At 42.0% G+C, this 19059-nt stretch overlaps 1 protein-coding gene across 1 annotated transcript in view; it reads left to right on the plus strand.

The window, feature by feature from the left end:
• The window catches only part of D2HGDH (D-2-hydroxyglutarate dehydrogenase), a 595031-nt gene that overhangs the window by 85832 nt on the left and 490140 nt on the right, over nucleotides 1–19059 (plus strand). Inside the window, exon 2 of the mRNA XM_085634178.1 lies at nucleotides 13482–13888. Within this exon, the coding sequence (XP_085490304.1) occupies nucleotides 13489–13888 (400 nt within the window). The 5' untranslated portion in view covers nucleotides 13482–13488. The remainder of the gene's footprint in view (nucleotides 1–13481; nucleotides 13889–19059) is intronic.

The following is a 19059-nucleotide window of genomic DNA, read 5'->3' on the forward strand; positions in this document are numbered from 1 at the left end:
GAGACAGTCATTTGTGCAACATACTCCCTGTATCCATCCATCACACATACACACCACAATCTGATATTTGTTTCAATGCTCAATACAATTTATTAATAGGCCATGTAAGGCATAACAGAGAATCTGTTGGAACACATAATTTTCGGGTGGTTTCCAAGTTGTCTTAATGCGCGTTTCCTCAGGAGTTCCACCTCCAAATAATATGCTGAACTGGTAAGTATTTCAAGATGATGATGAAGCTGTGGAATAATTAATAGAAGTCACAGACTCAAACGCAGCCAGCAATTCCAGGTTAGAAAACTTCAGTTGCGCAAGAAAAAGAGGGATGCACCAAAGTATTGAAGGACCCACAGGCCAGGGGTCATATATGATTCCTTCTGAATTAGAGTTTTTATTACACACTTATAGTAAAGATGGCTATAACGATGAGGCGATTGGAATGCTGCTCGATGGCACGGTAAATAATCCTGATACAGTGGACGAGCTGCTAATCCACTAGGTGCCACAACGTATACATGGTTCGTTCAGATAGGATCCGATGCAGACAGCTCACACCTGAAACTGATCATCGCAGTATTGCCTCCTGTTTGCAAATCAATAGGCTGTCAACCAACAATCTGGAACAAATAAACTGCTATTCAGCTTGTTTCTCTTCAGTTCAATGCCAAATCTACATATTATTCCTTAATGTGGCTGGGAAAATAGGGATCCCCGTATCCATCTCAGCTCATCCCAGAATCAGGCCTAGCAGCTAACCAACACACCAACCCTCATATGTATCATCTGCAATAAGCCGTAGGCCCCGACCTCTGACACCACAAGACAGCACGGTCAGGGGTACATGAGGGGCCACAGAACAGCTTTCCGACCCCCTCTGCCTCATGATAGCAAAAAATCATATTACTCAAGACCTAGGGAAATACACAAAAACCCAACCGAAAAAGCTCAAAGTTAGCCCTAAAGAAGTCTCTAGAGAAAGGGTGGAGTCGAGGTACCTGGCGCCACAAGGGAGAGTCACGTTGCACACCACATTCTGGGAGCTGAGAGATACCTGATCTTGGGTCATGTTCCCACCCCCAACACACTTAATAGCGACATGCCCCTTCCTCACACAGTCCAGCGCACATGTAAGTTGGGAGACGCAGCCCACACCGATGGCCCCTCGATGCATACACCAGGAGAGACAAGTTCTTGGAAAACTTGGGGCGCCCATAAAACCGTAGCTAAAAACGGATGTGACCCATTCATATAATCAAAACATTTTTCACACTAACCCAAGCAACCACTTAGGATAAAGAGAAGGTGTGGGTGGAGGGGGCTCAACAGCTCATAAAATAGATTAATTCACCTGATTACCAATAAGCCACCTTTAAGTTTTAACTATCAAAAAGATACTATGACCGGGAGCACCTTCCTGTACCCCACAAAATAATTGTGGAAATTAAGTGTGTAAAGGGAAGTACAGGAACCCTGAAGGAAAAATACAAAATTTAAGATGGCGCACCTACAAAGTTTTCTGAATTAACCAAATGAACCAAGTTCTTATCCAACAGGTCTATAATCGAACCTCCAAGTGCACCACCTTTCAGCTGCCACATCAAAACCCCATCTAAAGTGTGCGAATCAACTGCAGCGTGAACTTTTGTGGACTGTTAAAGAAAAAAAATCCCCAATCACAAGAGGACTGCAGACACCTCCCCTCGATCCATACGAAGACCTGCAATATATTGAATATGTATTTTTGCACTTCTATATACCCTCTGTATATGTTTGGTGCTTCCGCACCTATACACTGTTAAAGAACCACCCGGCCAAATGGAGTCTGATCAGAAACTATCACTAACCCCAAAACTAGCATTCCACATGCATTACACAGTGCCCTTTTAACCAACATGTGTTAACCGCACATGACGGCTGTGGGCTTCAAGACATCAGCCAGGTTTTGCTACGTCTGTTCGCTGAAAACGCACACAGTAGGCACAGGCAGACTTTACTTGTCCCAAGAGGTAGCCCCTTAAAAAGCAAAATGCCTACTCCACTGATACCTATTCAGAATCGGGGACAAAATACAGCCCAACAAGGTAGAGCCCTACAGGGTGGTAGTGAGTCTAACCCGATACAAGACCAACTCAATGGCTCTATACCTTTTCACCGAGCCTAGCGATATCCAAATTGAGCTACTTAGGATGCACACCATAGGGGAGGATATTGTGTGGCCCTGGGACTCCTCAGAGAAGAGATTTTTGGAGGTAGCAAAATCCCCAACCCAATACACAAACACACATCGGCTCCATCCTCCATTGCGGTCCAAGGGTGGCCCATAGCATGTCTAAGGTAGTCTTCTTTTACAACAAGTAGACCCCAGACATGCAGTTCCTGTGTAGGGCTATCCAGCTTGATGATACGAAGGGAAATGAGTCTCATAAGGGAGGGTTGAACCAAAGCATTGACACCACATGTCAGGAAATCTGGAATGCCGAGGTGGGTGGATACACTTGGCTAGAAGGGAAGTGGCAACTCCTAACTGTATGGAAACTTACACTGTATTCATTGTGTTTGAGATGTAAAGGAACACTTAAACTGGGCACGGATGAGAACTGCAGCACGATCGTGCACAGTATAGATATGCAGTGGGGCATCTCCACACTGATGGATATCTACTGGCAGTGTGGCGAGTTTGCCTACACTCAGCTTGCCCTCGGACTCTGCTCCCTGTTCACCATACACAAACCTACCTTTGTAATTCACGTAGAAGAATTATGAGACTTGTACCATCATCCGCTAAGAAGGAAGACGACCTTACTGCATCAGGCTCTTGAAAAAATAACTGTCGATTATTTTGGCTGAACTCAATACAAGAACATTCCAAAACAATTCAGACTGTTCTCGAACACACAAGTGTCGGCGGGAGGGTCAATGCACTTCTTCACAGTGCAGACAAAAGCTAATGCCCGCTGGCTTCAGATAACCAGATGGGAAATGCTTAATGATGAACAGCACTGAGCTCGGCCTAAATTCAATCAAGGAAAAACTGAGTGCAATCCGCCTCATGGTGATGCAGCATCGGTATGTCTTAGACTTAATGACTGCGATGAAGGGAGGGCTGTGTGCCAAGATTGGTGCGTCCTCCTGCACTTTTATTCCAAGGAATGACCTAGATGATGGGACATTGCCACTTGAATGCAAAGAAACATAGATTTAGGAAACAGATTCAAAAACAAAATCAGCGTTACTCTTGAGCCCAGAATTAGTAAGAGCTTAAATACTTTTTATTCAACATTTTATTTTTATGATTTTATAGAGAAAAATATATATATTTACAATTGCATGTTTAGATTTACTGTTCATGTAAAGATTGATCACAATTCTTTAATTAATTATACATGTGTAAAATTGTCAGACATAGATAACATGGGAAGTCTCCTCAATGTAAACATCAGTATATAGGTTACACATTTGACAAGACAATATTCAAGGACTGCTGAGCAAAAGGGTTGAGCGTTACTATGGCCTTAGGATGTATCCACAATCCTACGCGCGTTTCGGCATGTGCCTTCATCAGGGGGCCATACAATATTTTCACCAGTACCTAGGTGAAATATAAACAACTGTCAAGAGTGTGCTGAATATTAAAGTTGATAACAAACAGAGATTCTCATAAATGTCCTGTAGTGACATTCTCTATGAAATAACAATTAAAATCACTAGTCAACTGTATCTTATTGGACATCTTTTAGTAGTGAACTAAAAAATGCTGTACACCTTATACAAACCCATCACCAAATGTGACTTTTGATTGAGTAACCCATTGGTTAAAAAGTGTCTAAAGATAAGGCTAAGAGATAGATAGGTAAAAGGAAGGAAACAAATAAATAAAGAAGATATGGCTATGCCCTGAAACTGGGTCAAGTGACATGGAAGCAATGAAGACTTACGAATAGTGAGTAGAATAAGGAGACCGGACTTGTGCGTCTTACTCGTGTATTACAGAGATTCTAGGTTCCTTGGTAAGTATACGACTTAAATGTGTCTGGAATAAAGGAAAAAGAGAGAGATGTGTATGATGAGAATATATGGAGACCGGCGTGCTAAGTATATCAAATTCTGGGAAATATGAAGCTAACCTGCGTCCAAATGGATGGAGTATGCGGTCTCGCTAGGAGGTTTATTTTAAAATATAGAAAGGGTACGATGAACGTGGTGTTTCATAAACATGCAGTCTGGGTAGACTACGACCCATACGATAGTCTAGATGGAGAAGAATGAAATCAATAATAGAGAACTCGTCTTCAGGATGTTTAAGTATAATGTAACCTGAGCATAATGATATAACTTACAATCGGGCGAATCCGGTTCTTAGAGTTTCATGTAAAGAGGAGAAAGAAGTTGCATACGGAGGTCTAGTAGTTGGAAAAAATGAAAAAACGTAGGTCGGTGGTTGTAGCTAATAAATCAGGCTGTGCTGAGCGTCAGATTTATATGTGACGAGTGTGGGTCGACTTACTTATAAATGTGTCCGAATTGTATCTAGAGGGTCTTCGTGTAATTGGTACAATCCGGTAGATATAACGTTTCTCCAGTAGCTTCAGTGGACGAGCATACATCTAGTTCGTAAAAATCTAATGAGAAACGATAGCGCAAATCAATTTGTAAATGTACGTGTCTCCTCTATTGGTAATATTTTTCCAAAAAACGAATCCAAATACACTTACTTGAAAATATACTAGGCGCGAACCAGGTAATGTTCTCTAGTAGCATCGGTAGGTGGACCCGCATCTAATTCGTGAAAATCTAACGAGAGAAAATAGCGCAAGGCAATGTATGAGTGTAAATGTCTTCTCTAATGTGGTGTGTTTTAGTAGCGAGTCACAATGTACTTACTTAGGGATATGTTACTACGCGACCCAGAGAATCGTCATGGTGCACACAGGTGTCGCCGGTACGTTGCCTTGCTGCTCTCGCTTCGCCGGTCGGAGGGGTATTGATGCGAAGCCTAAGGACTCTCATATAATGCTTGTTTCATGTGATTGGAAGACGGTGTGGTGTTGCAGAGATAGAGAGAGGACTGCCGCTCATAGGGGTGATACATGATGGTAAATGTAGCGGCCATCTTGGAGGGGAGATAATAACCAAAGTTATATTGGAAATTGCCAAATAGTAAATGGGGATAAATTAGGAGTCGACCTGATAATAATACAAATATATGGCCATACCAGTTGTCGTGCAAAAAAGATGGCCTATAAAGATCGAAGAAAAGGGGGAGACACAATTGGAGTAAAGAGAGTTGCGTATACTACAAGCATGGATTACGATCTACAACTTAGTTGCTATTGTATTTGATGACTTGTTCCCACGGTATTTCACTGTTCATACCTTTAAGGAATGTGTTGAGATGGAAAATCCAAAATACTTCTCTTTTTTTACGTATACTGGTACCCGTGTTGGTGGAGTTGTTTCTGACTTTCTCTAAAATAAGCCACCGTATTTGGTCTGGTGTATGGTTCGCTTCCATGTAGTGGCGAACCAAGGGGGCTTGAATTTTCTGAGTACGTATTGCTGACCTATGTTCTGTCAGTCTAGTGGATAGCATTCGAGCTGTCTCTCCAACATAGCCTTGATTGCAGGGACATAATAGCAAGTATACAACGTTGGTGGTCTTGCAATTGGTGAAACTCATGAGTGGTATGCTTTTGTTGTTAAAGGTGAATTGTTTCGTTTCTATCGCCAAATCACATGCTGTGCAAGACATGCATTTAAAATTGCCAACCAGTTTAGTGAGGCCAGTACTGCATAGTTGTGTTTGGATGACTGCAGTTTTGTTTGGTAAGCGTGATCTTACTACCAAGTCTTTAAGGTTTTTATTTTTTCTGTATGCATACAAGGGTTTTGGTAAGGCTTGATTTTTGGGTTTGGTGGCATTAAGAATATGCCAATTCGAATTGATAACATGGCGTACTTTTGCATTCATAGTCGAATGTCTTGATATGAAGACCAATCTAGAGTTGGGGGTTCTTTGGCGGGGTGTTAACAAGTGTTGCCTGTCGTAGAATCTTGCTCTCTTGTACGAGTCTCGTATGAGGCGTTTGGGGTAGCCTCTAGTTAGAAATTTCTGCTTCATTTCCTCAGATCTCAGATCAAAGTCTCGCAAATTTGTGCAGTTTCGGCGGAGACGCAAGAACTGACTGAAAGGTATGTTGGTTTTTTGTGTGAGGGGATGGAAGCTGTCAAAGTGAAGAAGTGTGTTACGTGCTGTGGGTTTCACGTATAGATCTACCTCAAGGTGGTCTCTATTGTTTTGGATTTGTATGTCTAGAAATTCCACCTTGACATTGTTGGAATTAGCTGTAAAGAAAATATTGTCGTCACATAAGTTCAACCAGGAAACAAATTGTGATAGGTCCTCAGGGTCTGCTGTCCAGATGAAGAAGACATCATCTATATATCTGGACCATGATGTTATAGATTCACTGAAAGGGGCAATTTCATTATATATGAATCGTGTTTCATATAGGGCCATGTAAATGTTGGCCACTGTGGGAGCACATGATGCTCCCATACTGACTCCCTTCGTTTGTTTATATAAGGAGCCATTAAATTCAAAGGTGTTCTCCGTGAGTATCAACTTTAGGCACTCCAAGATAAATAGTCTTGGGCAATCAATACTAAACGTCTCCATGAACCAGGCTACTGCTTCTAAGGCTCCCGATTGTGGAATATTAGAGTATAGAGCTGTGATATCCATGGTAACCATGAGTTGTGTATTTTCATTGAAGGGTAGATTTTCAATTTTAGTGATGATATCACTGGTATCCCGTATGTAGGATGGAATCTGTGATACAAATGGTCTTAAAATAGTATCTACATATTTCGATAGTGGTTCTTTAACAGATCCTATGGTGGTTACTATTGGTCTGTACGGTGGATTAGTACTATCTTTGTGTATTTTAGGGATGCCATAAATGGCTGCCATTTTGGGTTCTCTGATGTTGAGAAATTCCCATTCGTTTTTGACAGATCTGTTCCTGTTCGAGAGCTTGTGTGGTGAGCTGAAGTATGGTGTTTTGTACCCTTTTAGTAGGGTCTTTAGTGATCTTGGAGTAATGACATTGGTCATTCAGCATTTGATCCATTTTCTGGATATATTGGGATTTATCTAGAATGACTATCCCTCCGCCTTTGTCACAACTCTTGATAATGAGGTCTTTATTGAGTTTTAGTGATTCTAACGCTAGATGTTCTTCGTACGTGATGTTATATTGAGGCGGTAGAATATATTTGGTAATCGCAGAAAGTTTGTTGAACACTACATGTTCAAATACTGAAATTTCAGGTGCCACCTGTTCTAGGGATGGAAGAAAGGTAGAAATAGGCTTAAGGCCTGATCTGTTTACTACTGAAGATTCTTCTTGATTATCTTCGAAGAAATTCTGTAGTCTTATTTTACGGAAAAAGGCCATCATGTCTTTGAATAGTTCAAATTGGTTCATGTTGCGATGTGGAACAAAAGAAAGACCTTTAGAGAGAAGTGTTTCCGTGGTGTAATCTAGAGGATGACTGCTTAGATTGAAAATGGGGATTTCTTTTAGTCGCGCCAGTACTGTGCATTCCTGGTCACCAAATATTGATTCTGGTTGGTATACGTGGCGGGAGCTTGTTGGTAATTCTGGGGCGGGGTGTATTGTTGGTTCGGTGGTGGGGGAGTTTGTTGGTAATTCTGGGGCGGGGGGTATTGTTGATTTTGTAGTTGTTGAAAATTGCCCCTGTACCTGGGTTGGTATCGTGTTCTCCAACGTGGTTGAGAATTCCTGCGCCTGGATAAAAAAGGCGGGGTATATGTTTCTCTGCTATTTTGTGCTCTACTTGGGCCACTTGATTGATGTTGATATGGTGCCTCACTATCTGAATCAGTTGTGTCCGAGAAAGTAACTACTTTCTTGTGGGACCAATTGGTGGTATATGAATCAAAGGAATCTCCACTTGGCTCTGGTTGGTAATAGTGCTCCGCTAGATAGGGGTATACTTTTTCTTGACTAAAGAATTTGATGTCTCTATTGAGTTTATCTGTCTTTCTTTTGAGTAGATAATCATTATAGGAATTCATTTCCTTTTCTACTTCCGTTAGTTTGATCTTGGCTTCTTCTACCGCGCAACTATCTTTAAGTTTAGCTTCCAGTTCAGCAATTTCCGTGAGTAGTGTTTGAACTAGTTCCTTAGCTGTTTCAACGATTAAGATCATATAGTCCCGTGAACATCTATTAGAGATGAGAGACCAACGTTCTAGAAATTTGCGTATCTGTACAAATAAGCCTGGGATGTTGCGTACTCTAAGGCCTTGGGGTATGACCCCTGCTTTCAAATACTCTAGCATAAATCGTCCATGGAGTTCAATTCTTTTGGTCTTTTTCATAAGTGCTAAAAGTTTTTGGGTGTCTGTATTGCTTTGCCAAGATGATGCAGCGGCAGTGGTCATATTAGACGTCGATTGCCCAACTAGGGAAGCAAAGTCTTCGTCAGTGAATCCAAAGGTGGGTAGTTTATCCATATTGATAAATGGAGTGGTATCAAGTCGTTGGAATTGACTTTAGGTATGTGCTATATGTATCAGTGCAAAATTCAAGACAAGAAAGAAAAGTGGGGTTATATACAAGGGAATAAAAGGAAGGGAAATGGATGTTATTGACCCTTCACTCAAACGTTGGACTAGTGAGAAAGATAAAAAAAGAGGGTGTATTAAAGAATAATAATACCTCTTTGACGAAACCCTCGCACAGACAGGCTGTGGAGTAAATATATGTGTGAAGAACAGAGGGTTACCCCTAATTATTTTTCCTAAATCAGGGTAAGAAAGAACTGAATGCAAAGAAACATAGATTTAGGAAACAGATTCAAAAACAAAATCAGCGTTACTCTTGAGCCCAGAATTAGTAAGAGCTTAAATACTTTTTATTCAACATTTTTTTTTTTTTGATTTTATAGAGAAAAATATATATATTTACAATTGCATATTTAGATTTACTGTTCATGTAAAGATTGATCACAATTCTTTAATTAATTATACATGTGTAAAATTGTCAGACATAGATAACATGGGAAGTCTCCTCAATGTAAACATCAGTATATAGGTTACACATTTGACAAGACAATATTCAAGGACTGCTGAGCAAAAGGGTTGAGCGTTACTATGGCCTTAGGATGTATCCACAATCCTACGCGCGTTTCGGCATGTGCCTTCATCAGGGGGCCATACAATATTTTCACCAGTACCTAGGTGAAATATAAACAACTGTCAAGAGTGTGCTGAATATTAAAGTTGATAACAAACAGAGATTCTCATAAATGTCCTGTAGTGACATTCTCTATGAAATAACAATTAAAATCACTAGTCAACTGTATCTTATTGGACATCTTTTAGTAGTGAACTAAAAAATGCTGTACACCTTATACAAACCCATCACCAAATGTGACTTTTGATTGAGTAACCCATTGGTTAAAAAGTGTCTAAAGATAAGGCTAAGAGATAGATAGGTAAAAGGAAGGAAACAAATAAATAAATAAGATATGGCTATGCCCTGAAACTGGGTCAAGTGACATGGAAGCAATGAAGACTTACGAATAGTGAGTAGAATAAGGAGACCGGACTTGTGCGTCTTACTCGTGTATTACAGAGATTCTAGGTTCCTTGGTAAGTATACGACTTAAATGTGTCTGGAATAAAGGAAAAAGAGAGAGATGTGTATGATGAGAATATATGGAGACCGGCGTGCTAAGTATATCAAATTCTGGGAAATATGAAGCTAACCTGCGTCCAAATGGATGGAGTATGCGGTCTCGCTAGGAGGTTTATTTTAAAATATAGAAAGGGTACGATGAACGTGGTGTTTCATAAACATGCAGTCTGGGTAGACTACGACCCATACGATAGTCTAGATGGAGAAGAATGAAATCAATAATAGAGAACTCGTCTTCAGGATGTTTAAGTATAATGTAACCTGAGCATAATGATATAACTTACAATCGGGCGAATCCGGTTCTTAGAGTTTCATGTAAAGAGGAGAAAGAAGTTGCATACGGAGGTCTAGTAGTTGGAAAAAATGAAAAAACGTAGGTCGGTGGTTGTAGCTAATAAATCAGGCTGTGCTGAGCGTCAGATTTATATGTGACGAGTGTGGGTCGACTTACTTATAAATGTGTCCGAATTGTATCTAGAGGGTCTTCGTGTAATTGGTACAATCCGGTAGATATAACGTTTCTCCAGTAGCTTCAGTGGACGAGCATACGTCTAGTTCGTAAAAATCTAATGAGAAACGATAGCGCAAATCAATTTGTAAATGTACGTGTCTCCTCTATTGGTAATATTTTTCCAAACAACGAATCCAAATACACTTACTTGAAAATATACTAGGCGCGAACCAGGTAATGTTCTCTAGTAGCATCGGTAGGTGGACCCGCATCTAATTCGTGAAAATCTAACGAGAGAAAATAGCGCAAGGCAATGTATGAGTGTAAATGTCTTCTCTAATGTGGTGTGTTTTAGTAGCGAGTCACAATGTACTTACTTAGGGATATGTTACTACGCGACCCAGAGAATCGTCATGGTGCACACAGGTGTCGCCGGTACGTTGCCTTGCTGCTCTCGCTTCGCCGGTCGGAGGGGTATTGATGCGAAGCCTAAGGACTCTCATATAATGCTTGTTTCATGTGATTGGAAGACGGTGTGGTGTTGCAGAGATAGAGAGAGGACTGCCGCTCATAGGGGTGATACATGATGGTAAATGTAGCGGCCATCTTGGAGGGGAGATAATAACCAAAGTTATATTGGAAATTGCCAAATAGTAAATGGGGATAAATTAGGAGTCGACCTGATAATAATACAAATATATGGCCATACCAGTTGTCGTGCAAAAAAGATGGCCTATACGGATCGAAGAAAAGGGGGAGACACAATTGGAGTAAAGAGAGTTGCGTATACTACAAGCATGGATTACGATCTACAACTTAGTTGCTATTGTATTTGATGACTTGTTCCCACGGTATTTCACTGTTCGTACCTTTAAGGTATGTGTTGAGATGGAAAATCCAAAATACTTCTCTGTTTTTACGTATACTGGTACCCGTGTTGGTGGAGTTGTTTCTGATTTTCTCTAAAATAAGCCACCGTATTTGGACATTGCCACTTGACATCCAATCACTGTACCTTTTACAAAGAGAGGTGTGAGGAGGGGGGTGTCCCTGAGCAGAAGTAGTTCTTGAATTGGTTCTCCTGTCTCCCCGGTTACTTTATGGTCTGTGCACATTGTTGTTGCCAGTTTTCATTGTGTTCTTGTTTTTGTGTGGTTCCATGCAATTGGGGATTTTCTGCTGAAAAAACGCAGTCCTCACATTGGGTAGAACGCAAATAACTAGGAAAGTAGTAATTTCCAAAACCAACGAAAAACAGGCCCCTAATAAAATAACTGTCATGTAGTATGGGTTAGATAGTGTAGTTGAAAATGAAACTAGAGTTGGGAATGTTAATATGGAGAAAGTTGATGTCAAAATGAATAACGATACATTCAGGTATACAAACGAGATTGCATTTTTATTAACAGAATTGCCTGTTATGAAGTTGATGTCAACCCCGACTCATGAATACATTGGCAGGTGCCGAGACCCAGGCCCGAACTCAAATATGACAGGCCATAGATGGAGTGGCATGTAGCCAACAGACAAACACGCGAACAGGAAACCCCAGATCAATCCCACAGATAGGTGTAGCGACACCACAATGGTCCAAGTAGATTGGCCCCAGTTAAGCACACATGGCAGGAGGGGTGTGTGCGCTCCCCAAAAAAAGACAAAGTCAGATGTCACATAAAGTTAGGAACACATAGTCAATCAGGACACAGCACACACAATACATGCGTGATCACGTGCTCCCCATGCCAGACATCTGCACACATTACTTACTGGTCGCATTGTATCCGTGCAAGGTCGAGGCTCACCTGGATTTTGTATCCGATGCATTAATTTATGACTCCACCAATGGCGGGTCACATTCCTTACCAAAAAAGGACCAACTGAACTGTTTAAGATATTCAATGAATTGCCTAAAGCGTGCTCCAGAATGATTGTAAAGTTGAGACAGCCCGCAGACACTATGCCTGTGAGTTTGCTCCCGGCTGCACTGCTTAATTAAACTGTTCCTGTTTTGCCAAACGCCTACTGTCTCTTGTTTTTTCAAGGTATTTCACGTTTAAGCAAACTTTACACTGACATTTTAGCTCTATGGTTAAGGATATAAATTGATGTACTACAAAAGTTTGCACAACATTTTCTTTTACTGTATCTAACATATATTTTCCTAGATCCCACAATTTGGCCTGGTATTTTTAGTTTTTGAGCATATTGTAAAGTGGATTTCCCACATAGACACTAACTGCAGTGCGGCCTAGCTCCAAATGCAAAATAGATTAAGAATTAATATTGAGATGATTTATCAACAAACATAATGCAGCACACCATCTGATAACCAGTTTCTTACTCAAAGTACCATTATATACAGAGACAGAATATAGCCAAGCAATTTTGACTTAACCTGAAATACTTATAGAACAGGTTCTGAAGAAAGGCTGCCACAAGACTTATTGAACAAATGTAATCTGTTACAGATTGTATTAATTTTTTGATTTTAATATTTGTAGTTGCTTATCACAATCTAACAAGGGAGGGGAACACATTACTACATAACAATATTCTGAAACTGTTTCTAGTGTGGCTTCCTTTGTGTTGAATTTAAAAGTTTCCCCCCAAATTCAGATTTAAGTAGGTTTTGTTATTGTGGAAAGCTAAACAATATAGTCTTTGAAGACCTACATTGATAGAGTGTAATGCCATTAGTTAACAAATGGTTGAATAGAATGTCAATATCAGAAATTAATAAAGAGCCTAATAGTTTTCATTATGTCTGCTGGGCAGATATTAGAAGGTAAACTTAAAGGTCTTGAGGTGGATATGGCTGTTAAGTCTTTAGTGCGGGTTATAGCTGGAAAATAGGTAATCTTATTCTGGATTTGCCTCTTGGTTTGTAGGACATAGAGGTCATTAAGGTGTTGATGTCTAAATTGATCTGAGATTAGATTTTAGTTTGTCTTGGGTATTTGGCTTATTGTCTCGATGGGCCTCAGACTGCAATCTTTCTTAAATGTTTTATAAGATTTTAAAATTATAATAAATGTATTTGATATTCACAGAGAGTGGACATGTCTTCTTACCCTCAAGCGTAGGCTCAAGACACATTGGTCCCACAATACAAGACTAGGGGTACTGCTGTAACCCATGCTTTTTCTACTCCTGAGATGCATATCTACTACTGTTGCCCATGCTATAACGTCTTAGTGGCTATGTAGGTCTTAACTGTCCAGTACAGCATTTGACACCCTAAATTCACAAGCATTTAGTCCAAAAATGTTGATATGTTATTGATGTTTATTTTTGCATTTCAGGTCAGCTATGGCCAGCTTCACTCTTTTACATCGTTCAGTTTGGAACACCTGGCATTCATCAAAAAGGGCAATGACAAGCTGTGGTTTTAGAACATTTTGTGTTAAAACAGGATTCATGAACATCCTCAGCCAGAAGACACGATTAGAGTGGACAGTGGCCTCCAGTCGTAGATGGAACAAACTCTTGTCCCTCAGTTCACCCAGAGGGCAAGGTTTCTGCTCTACACCACCCCTACCTTCCCCGGAGCTGTCACTTACTGCCAAACATTATGGGGTGCAGAGACTGCCGTTCTCCGACGTGACAGATCAGGACCTGGAGTTTTTCAGTCAACTTTTGCCAGGGAGAGTTGTCACCGACCCTGATCTCCTGAAACCCTTCAATGTGGACTGGTTAAAATCAGTACAAGGTAGGTAGCATATCCCCTACAATGGCATGCCTCTTCTACTGTTCAGCAGCGTCCAGATTTCCTCCTTTGATCTAAACATTTGTGTTCTTGACTGCTCCATCTAAAAGTAACACCTGCTCAATTGAAACCTAGCCTGTGTTTTACATGGGCATTTGGTTAAAGGGAAATCGTTACATTACTGAATATTGTCATGAATGGGTCAATAGGTCAGCCCTAAGTTGTGATCACCACCTTCCACCAACCCCCATGCATTGTGCAAGCGCTAGTTAATTGCCAAGCTTGTTTTAAAAAAAAAAATTATTCATATGGTTGAGGTATGCTTCTGGTGTGAAAATTCTGAGTATAAACCTTTAGAGAGAAGTTGGCAGTCTGTGGGGAGCTTGCTACTTTCTACCAGTGGCTGTGGAATCTCCTGACAGATGATTTATCTCATAATCTTCACTTTGCCAAATACATTGAGTAGTCCATGCAGAGACTGTGGACTGGTGGAAGAGGGGATGCCTGATTAAAAAATGTTTATAGCGTTCCCATTCAAGAAATAGCCTGGGATAGTCTTACAAATTGAAGCAAGATCATGAAAATGGAGCTTGACAACTTGCAGAGCAAATCTAACATTAATTCAAACACAGCAAATCAAGATTCTCCTATATTTATAAAGCCAATGAGTTCGGCAGCTAGAGTACTAGTGTGTACTTGCTTTCTGATGTGAATAGACCCCAATTCCCCAATGTAATTTGCAGTTTTATTAGACGTTTTGCTCTCAGGATCTGTAGGTGTTTATTTGTGTTCTTTGACAAAAGTGAACTTTTGAGTAGACGTGGGCCAGTGCCCAATAATCGAACACCTGGGCAGACCTCACTGGACGCAGGGCAACTGGGTACATTAATTCTTGAGGACAATGGCAAGTTTCCAAATCAGCATATTGAAAACCTATGCAAATGACAATGAACTAGCAAACAGGACCAAATATACTGAGCGGATCTGGTTAGTGTTGAGGTGATTCAACATCCAATTGGTTGTGATGCGCGAGATGAGGAGTGAATGAACATTAGACATGTTGGAGTGTATAACTGTATGACTAGTTAGCATTTTTTTTATTGCATCCTATCCATGCGGCAGCAGGAGTCTTGATTGGTATTAGTGCTTGATGTTGACAGAGCGAATGTGTAAGAGATCATCCTCTGGTGCAGTGTGAAAAGGCGCTTTGGATACCTGACTGATTTGAAAAAGCTTTGGTACGATGGTTAGGCGGCAGCTGACGTGAGAGATTTGCAACTGTCTGAACGGAGCCAGAGATGAGGTTCACTGTCACCAATCATACCAATGAATTGGGGAGGTCTTCTTGTTTTGATTTAGACATATTCAAGCCTTTTACTAAGTCTGAACATGCCTACACTGGGTGTCACTGGAGTTTGAGTAGTTCTCACCAGTCAACAAAAGGGTCTAGTTACAGAAAAACACAAAGGGCAAATAAAGTTCTGTTGTAAATAAACTTCACTTTCGCTTGAATCCACAGGGATCTTCCCACATGACAAAATATTAAAGACTTGATTTACAAAATATCCCTGTGCAGATACTAGAAAGCAATCCCCACCTCCTTACATGAATCACACAAAACCCACTGAAAAACACAGTGCAAGTAAGTAATGCAAATGGCCCAGTATGACTTCTTATGTTGAAGTTAACCAGGCAGCTTATCTCTCTGGTTGCTAAGGCCTATTAGGGACAACCTGCTGTTGCTTACCATTGGCTTTGTTTTTTTGTGCTCGCATTTGCTTACTTTCTCTTTGATTGGGTCCTCCTATTCTACCACCAGTGCTCGCTTTTTCAGAGGTCATTATTTTCATAAAGTACTGCATGAGAGTGCATGTGTTTTCCAGCTGTCTTCTATGTATGTCTGTGTGGTTCTCCCTGCCCTCTAGGTTGATTCATACCCTCCCTGCCCCCTTTCTACTTCAAATGTTGTATTCAATGCCAAGGGGCTTGAAGCTTGCACAGATTGGTTTAAGAAACGTGTAAAAAGTAGGGTAAAGGAATTTGAGGAAGTTGCTCTTCAGGTTACAGTATTTCATCTTCAGAAGGTGGGTTAGCCAAACCTTTCTTTTTTTTAAATTCAAAATGGTGTATTCAGTTTTACAGAAAAATGTATAAAAAAGTAAAATTTCAGTCAGGTTACAGCACTCATTGTCTGGTGATTGAGTTATACGTAAGTGAGAGAATACATTGGTTGTCGAATTCTACGTGATTAAACATATTTGCAGAATTTAAACCTATATCATTGTAAGTCAATCAGTTATAAGTATGTATACAGAAACGATGAGTTCGTCTGTCGTAAGAGACTTGGCTCCAGTGGGTGCAATACAAAAAAAAAAGTCGAAAATTAATAGAAAAAGATAAGCAAGTAAAAGAAAAAGTAAAGCCATCACCATAGGTTTGATGTTATAGTTGTATGACAGGTAACAAATCCAAAAGAAGATGTAACTAGGGGAAAAGCATTGAAAGCAGCATGCCTGGAGCTCATTGTGGTTGAATCTTTTCTAAGTATTCCTCAAATGTATTCCAAATGAGGAATTTCTCAATGTATTTATCCATGGTAGTGAAAAATTCTTCCAAAAAGTGATGAGGAGCGTGCTTAGTAAAGAGTTGAATATCTGCGTCAGAATCATATTGATTGATTCAACTCTGCCCCACTAGGTCAAAAAGTTTGGGGACCATGTTTCAATAATTTGGTTATTATTTTTAGGACTAAGTTCTCATTGTGTGATATAGAGTCCTTTAAATCATCTTTAAATTTGAGTCCTAAATATTTTAGGAAATCTTTGTGCCAGGATAAACCAGAGTTTTCCAGTACGTTTTTGTCGCAAACAATATTGAGAGGGTAGACATAAGATTTATCCATGTTGAGGTCAAACAAGCTATTCTGAGGTAAGTTGAAGTGGATTTAAAATAGCCCGCTTAGGCTGTTCCTGCTTGTTCTGTGATGACTAAAATGTCATTTGCATAAGCTGCTGTTTTGAAACACTTATGTTTAATTTTGATGCCAGCGATCCTCCTATTATTTATGAAAACTAATAATGGCTGAAAGGCTAACAAGAACAAGGCAGGCAAGAGTCCGCATCATAGTCTAGTCCCTTGTTCTAACAAGATAGAGTCTGATGTAGTGCCCCTGTAGGAATCTGCTTCTTATGGTTACCCCCACTTTTTTGCTTCATGTTACACTGTTTTTGACTAGTCTGACTGGGATCCTGCTAATCAGGACCCCAGTTGATCTGCTTTCTCGCTAATCTGTTATGTCCTGTACTTAAGGTACACTCCAGATTGGATAATGAGGTACCCTTGTCAGTCCCTAGTATATGGTACCCATGTACCCAGGGCATAGGTACCCCAGAGGCCTCCCATGGGCCGAAGCATGTATTATGCCACCCATGAGAGGCCATGCAAAATGGAACTAAAGGCCTGCCTTTGCAGCCTGTGTAAGTTGGTGCATACACCACTTACTTAAAATATAGATTTACTATATCGAAGGGTCACTACACTTAAAACCTATGTCACCCCTTTTTTTTTGTTGACACGTTTTTTATTGTTTTCCAAATCAACAACTCAACAAACATCCCACTACCTCCACCCATCCAGGAAATACCGCACATTTATCATCAATACCAATGATTCAGGAGAAGGAACATCCTTCCCACACAGTCCCCGTCCCCCCCCTCCCCACCCCATGTCAGTGTGCCCCCGTCCCCTACCCCTCTTCCGATGTGCCCCTCCTCCCTAATAAATAAGGTACGGGAGCCCAACCTCTCCCTAAGCAAACAGAGCCTTCCCTCATGCCGAGCCAAGGTGTATGCGTCCAGGGCCTACCGCCATTCCCCTTCTACTCCCCACTCCCCGCTACCTCCTGCCTATCAGATGTGCTCTCCCTTTCCCCAGCATCAGACATCAACCCCTGAAGTTCCACCACCAACGCTTCCCACGCCCGGGCCGTTGCAAGTGCCTTCTCATCGTCCCTCCGAAGGGCCAATTGCACCCGGAGCGTACCCTCAGTCCCCGCCCATCGCGCCAACGCCGCCCTCCACCGCAGGAAGCTAGGCCCCCCCCGGGATTTCCAGTGCATAGTCAGTTCCCTCTTGGCCATTATCAACCCCAGATCATAAAACTTGCTAGTGACCTTCGTACGGCGAGTGTGGGGAAACCAAAGCAACAAACAAGCCCCCATTTCCAGGGCAATGGAGCGGTCCGTCACCTGGTTCAAACAATCCACAACATCACCCCAGTAGTCACCCAACTGCGTACAGGACCAAAACATGTGCCGAAAGTCCGCCCCCTCTCCCCCACACCACGGACACTGAGAGTGTACCCCCCCGAAATATCGCAAGATCTTGGCCGGCGTCAGATACGCCCTGTGTAACGTAAAAAACTGGACTAACTGAAACCGGGCATTCCTCGTTCCCTTCCAGGCCCTCCGCACCAGCGTGGACCACGTGGACTCGGGGATCGCCTTCTCAAGGTCCGCTTCCCACTTCTCCCTCAGGGCGCCCAGAGGGTGCAAGCCCTCCATCGACAGTCGACGATAGAGGCAAGTAATGGCCTTAGTCGTCCCCGCCGCCATCACTACATATTGGCAACCCGCGGCGGTCTGCGGCTCCGAAAGCCCCATATTCCAATGTTTCTGGAGGCTCACCACAAGGGCCGCATGGAGCAGGAAGTCCCCCCGCGGGAGCCCATAAGAGTCCTGCAAGTCCTGGAAAGGCAACAGCACTCCCTCTCTGAATAAGTCCCCTACCATCTGCACGCCCAGCTCCTCCCAAACCGCTAGCCCAGACCAATCTCCCCCATGCGGGAGCGCCGTACACATCCCCAGGGGGATCTCCGGGGCATAGGGGTGGACTATGGCGGCCCTCCTCTGACACCTGTTCCAGCACAGCCGGAGGGTACGTTCCTCCAAGGTAAGCTGGGTCAGGTCTAACCGCTGGTGGAGGACTATAAAGGCCAGCACATGCCGCGGAATCAGCCTGTCCTGTGGGCCCTCCGGGCCTCTATACTCCCTGGCCACCGCCTGCGTAAGCCATTGGAGCTGGGCCGCCAAGTAGTACCACTCAAAATCCGGGGCTGCCAGGCCCCCCTCTGCTCTCGGCCGCCGCAACGTGGTCAGCGCCACCCGCCGCCTTCCC

The sequence above is a fragment of the Triturus cristatus genome, chromosome 11 (genome assembly GCF_964204655.1).
Source record: "Triturus cristatus chromosome 11, aTriCri1.1, whole genome shotgun sequence".
NCBI lineage: Eukaryota > Metazoa > Chordata > Amphibia > Caudata > Salamandridae > Triturus > Triturus cristatus.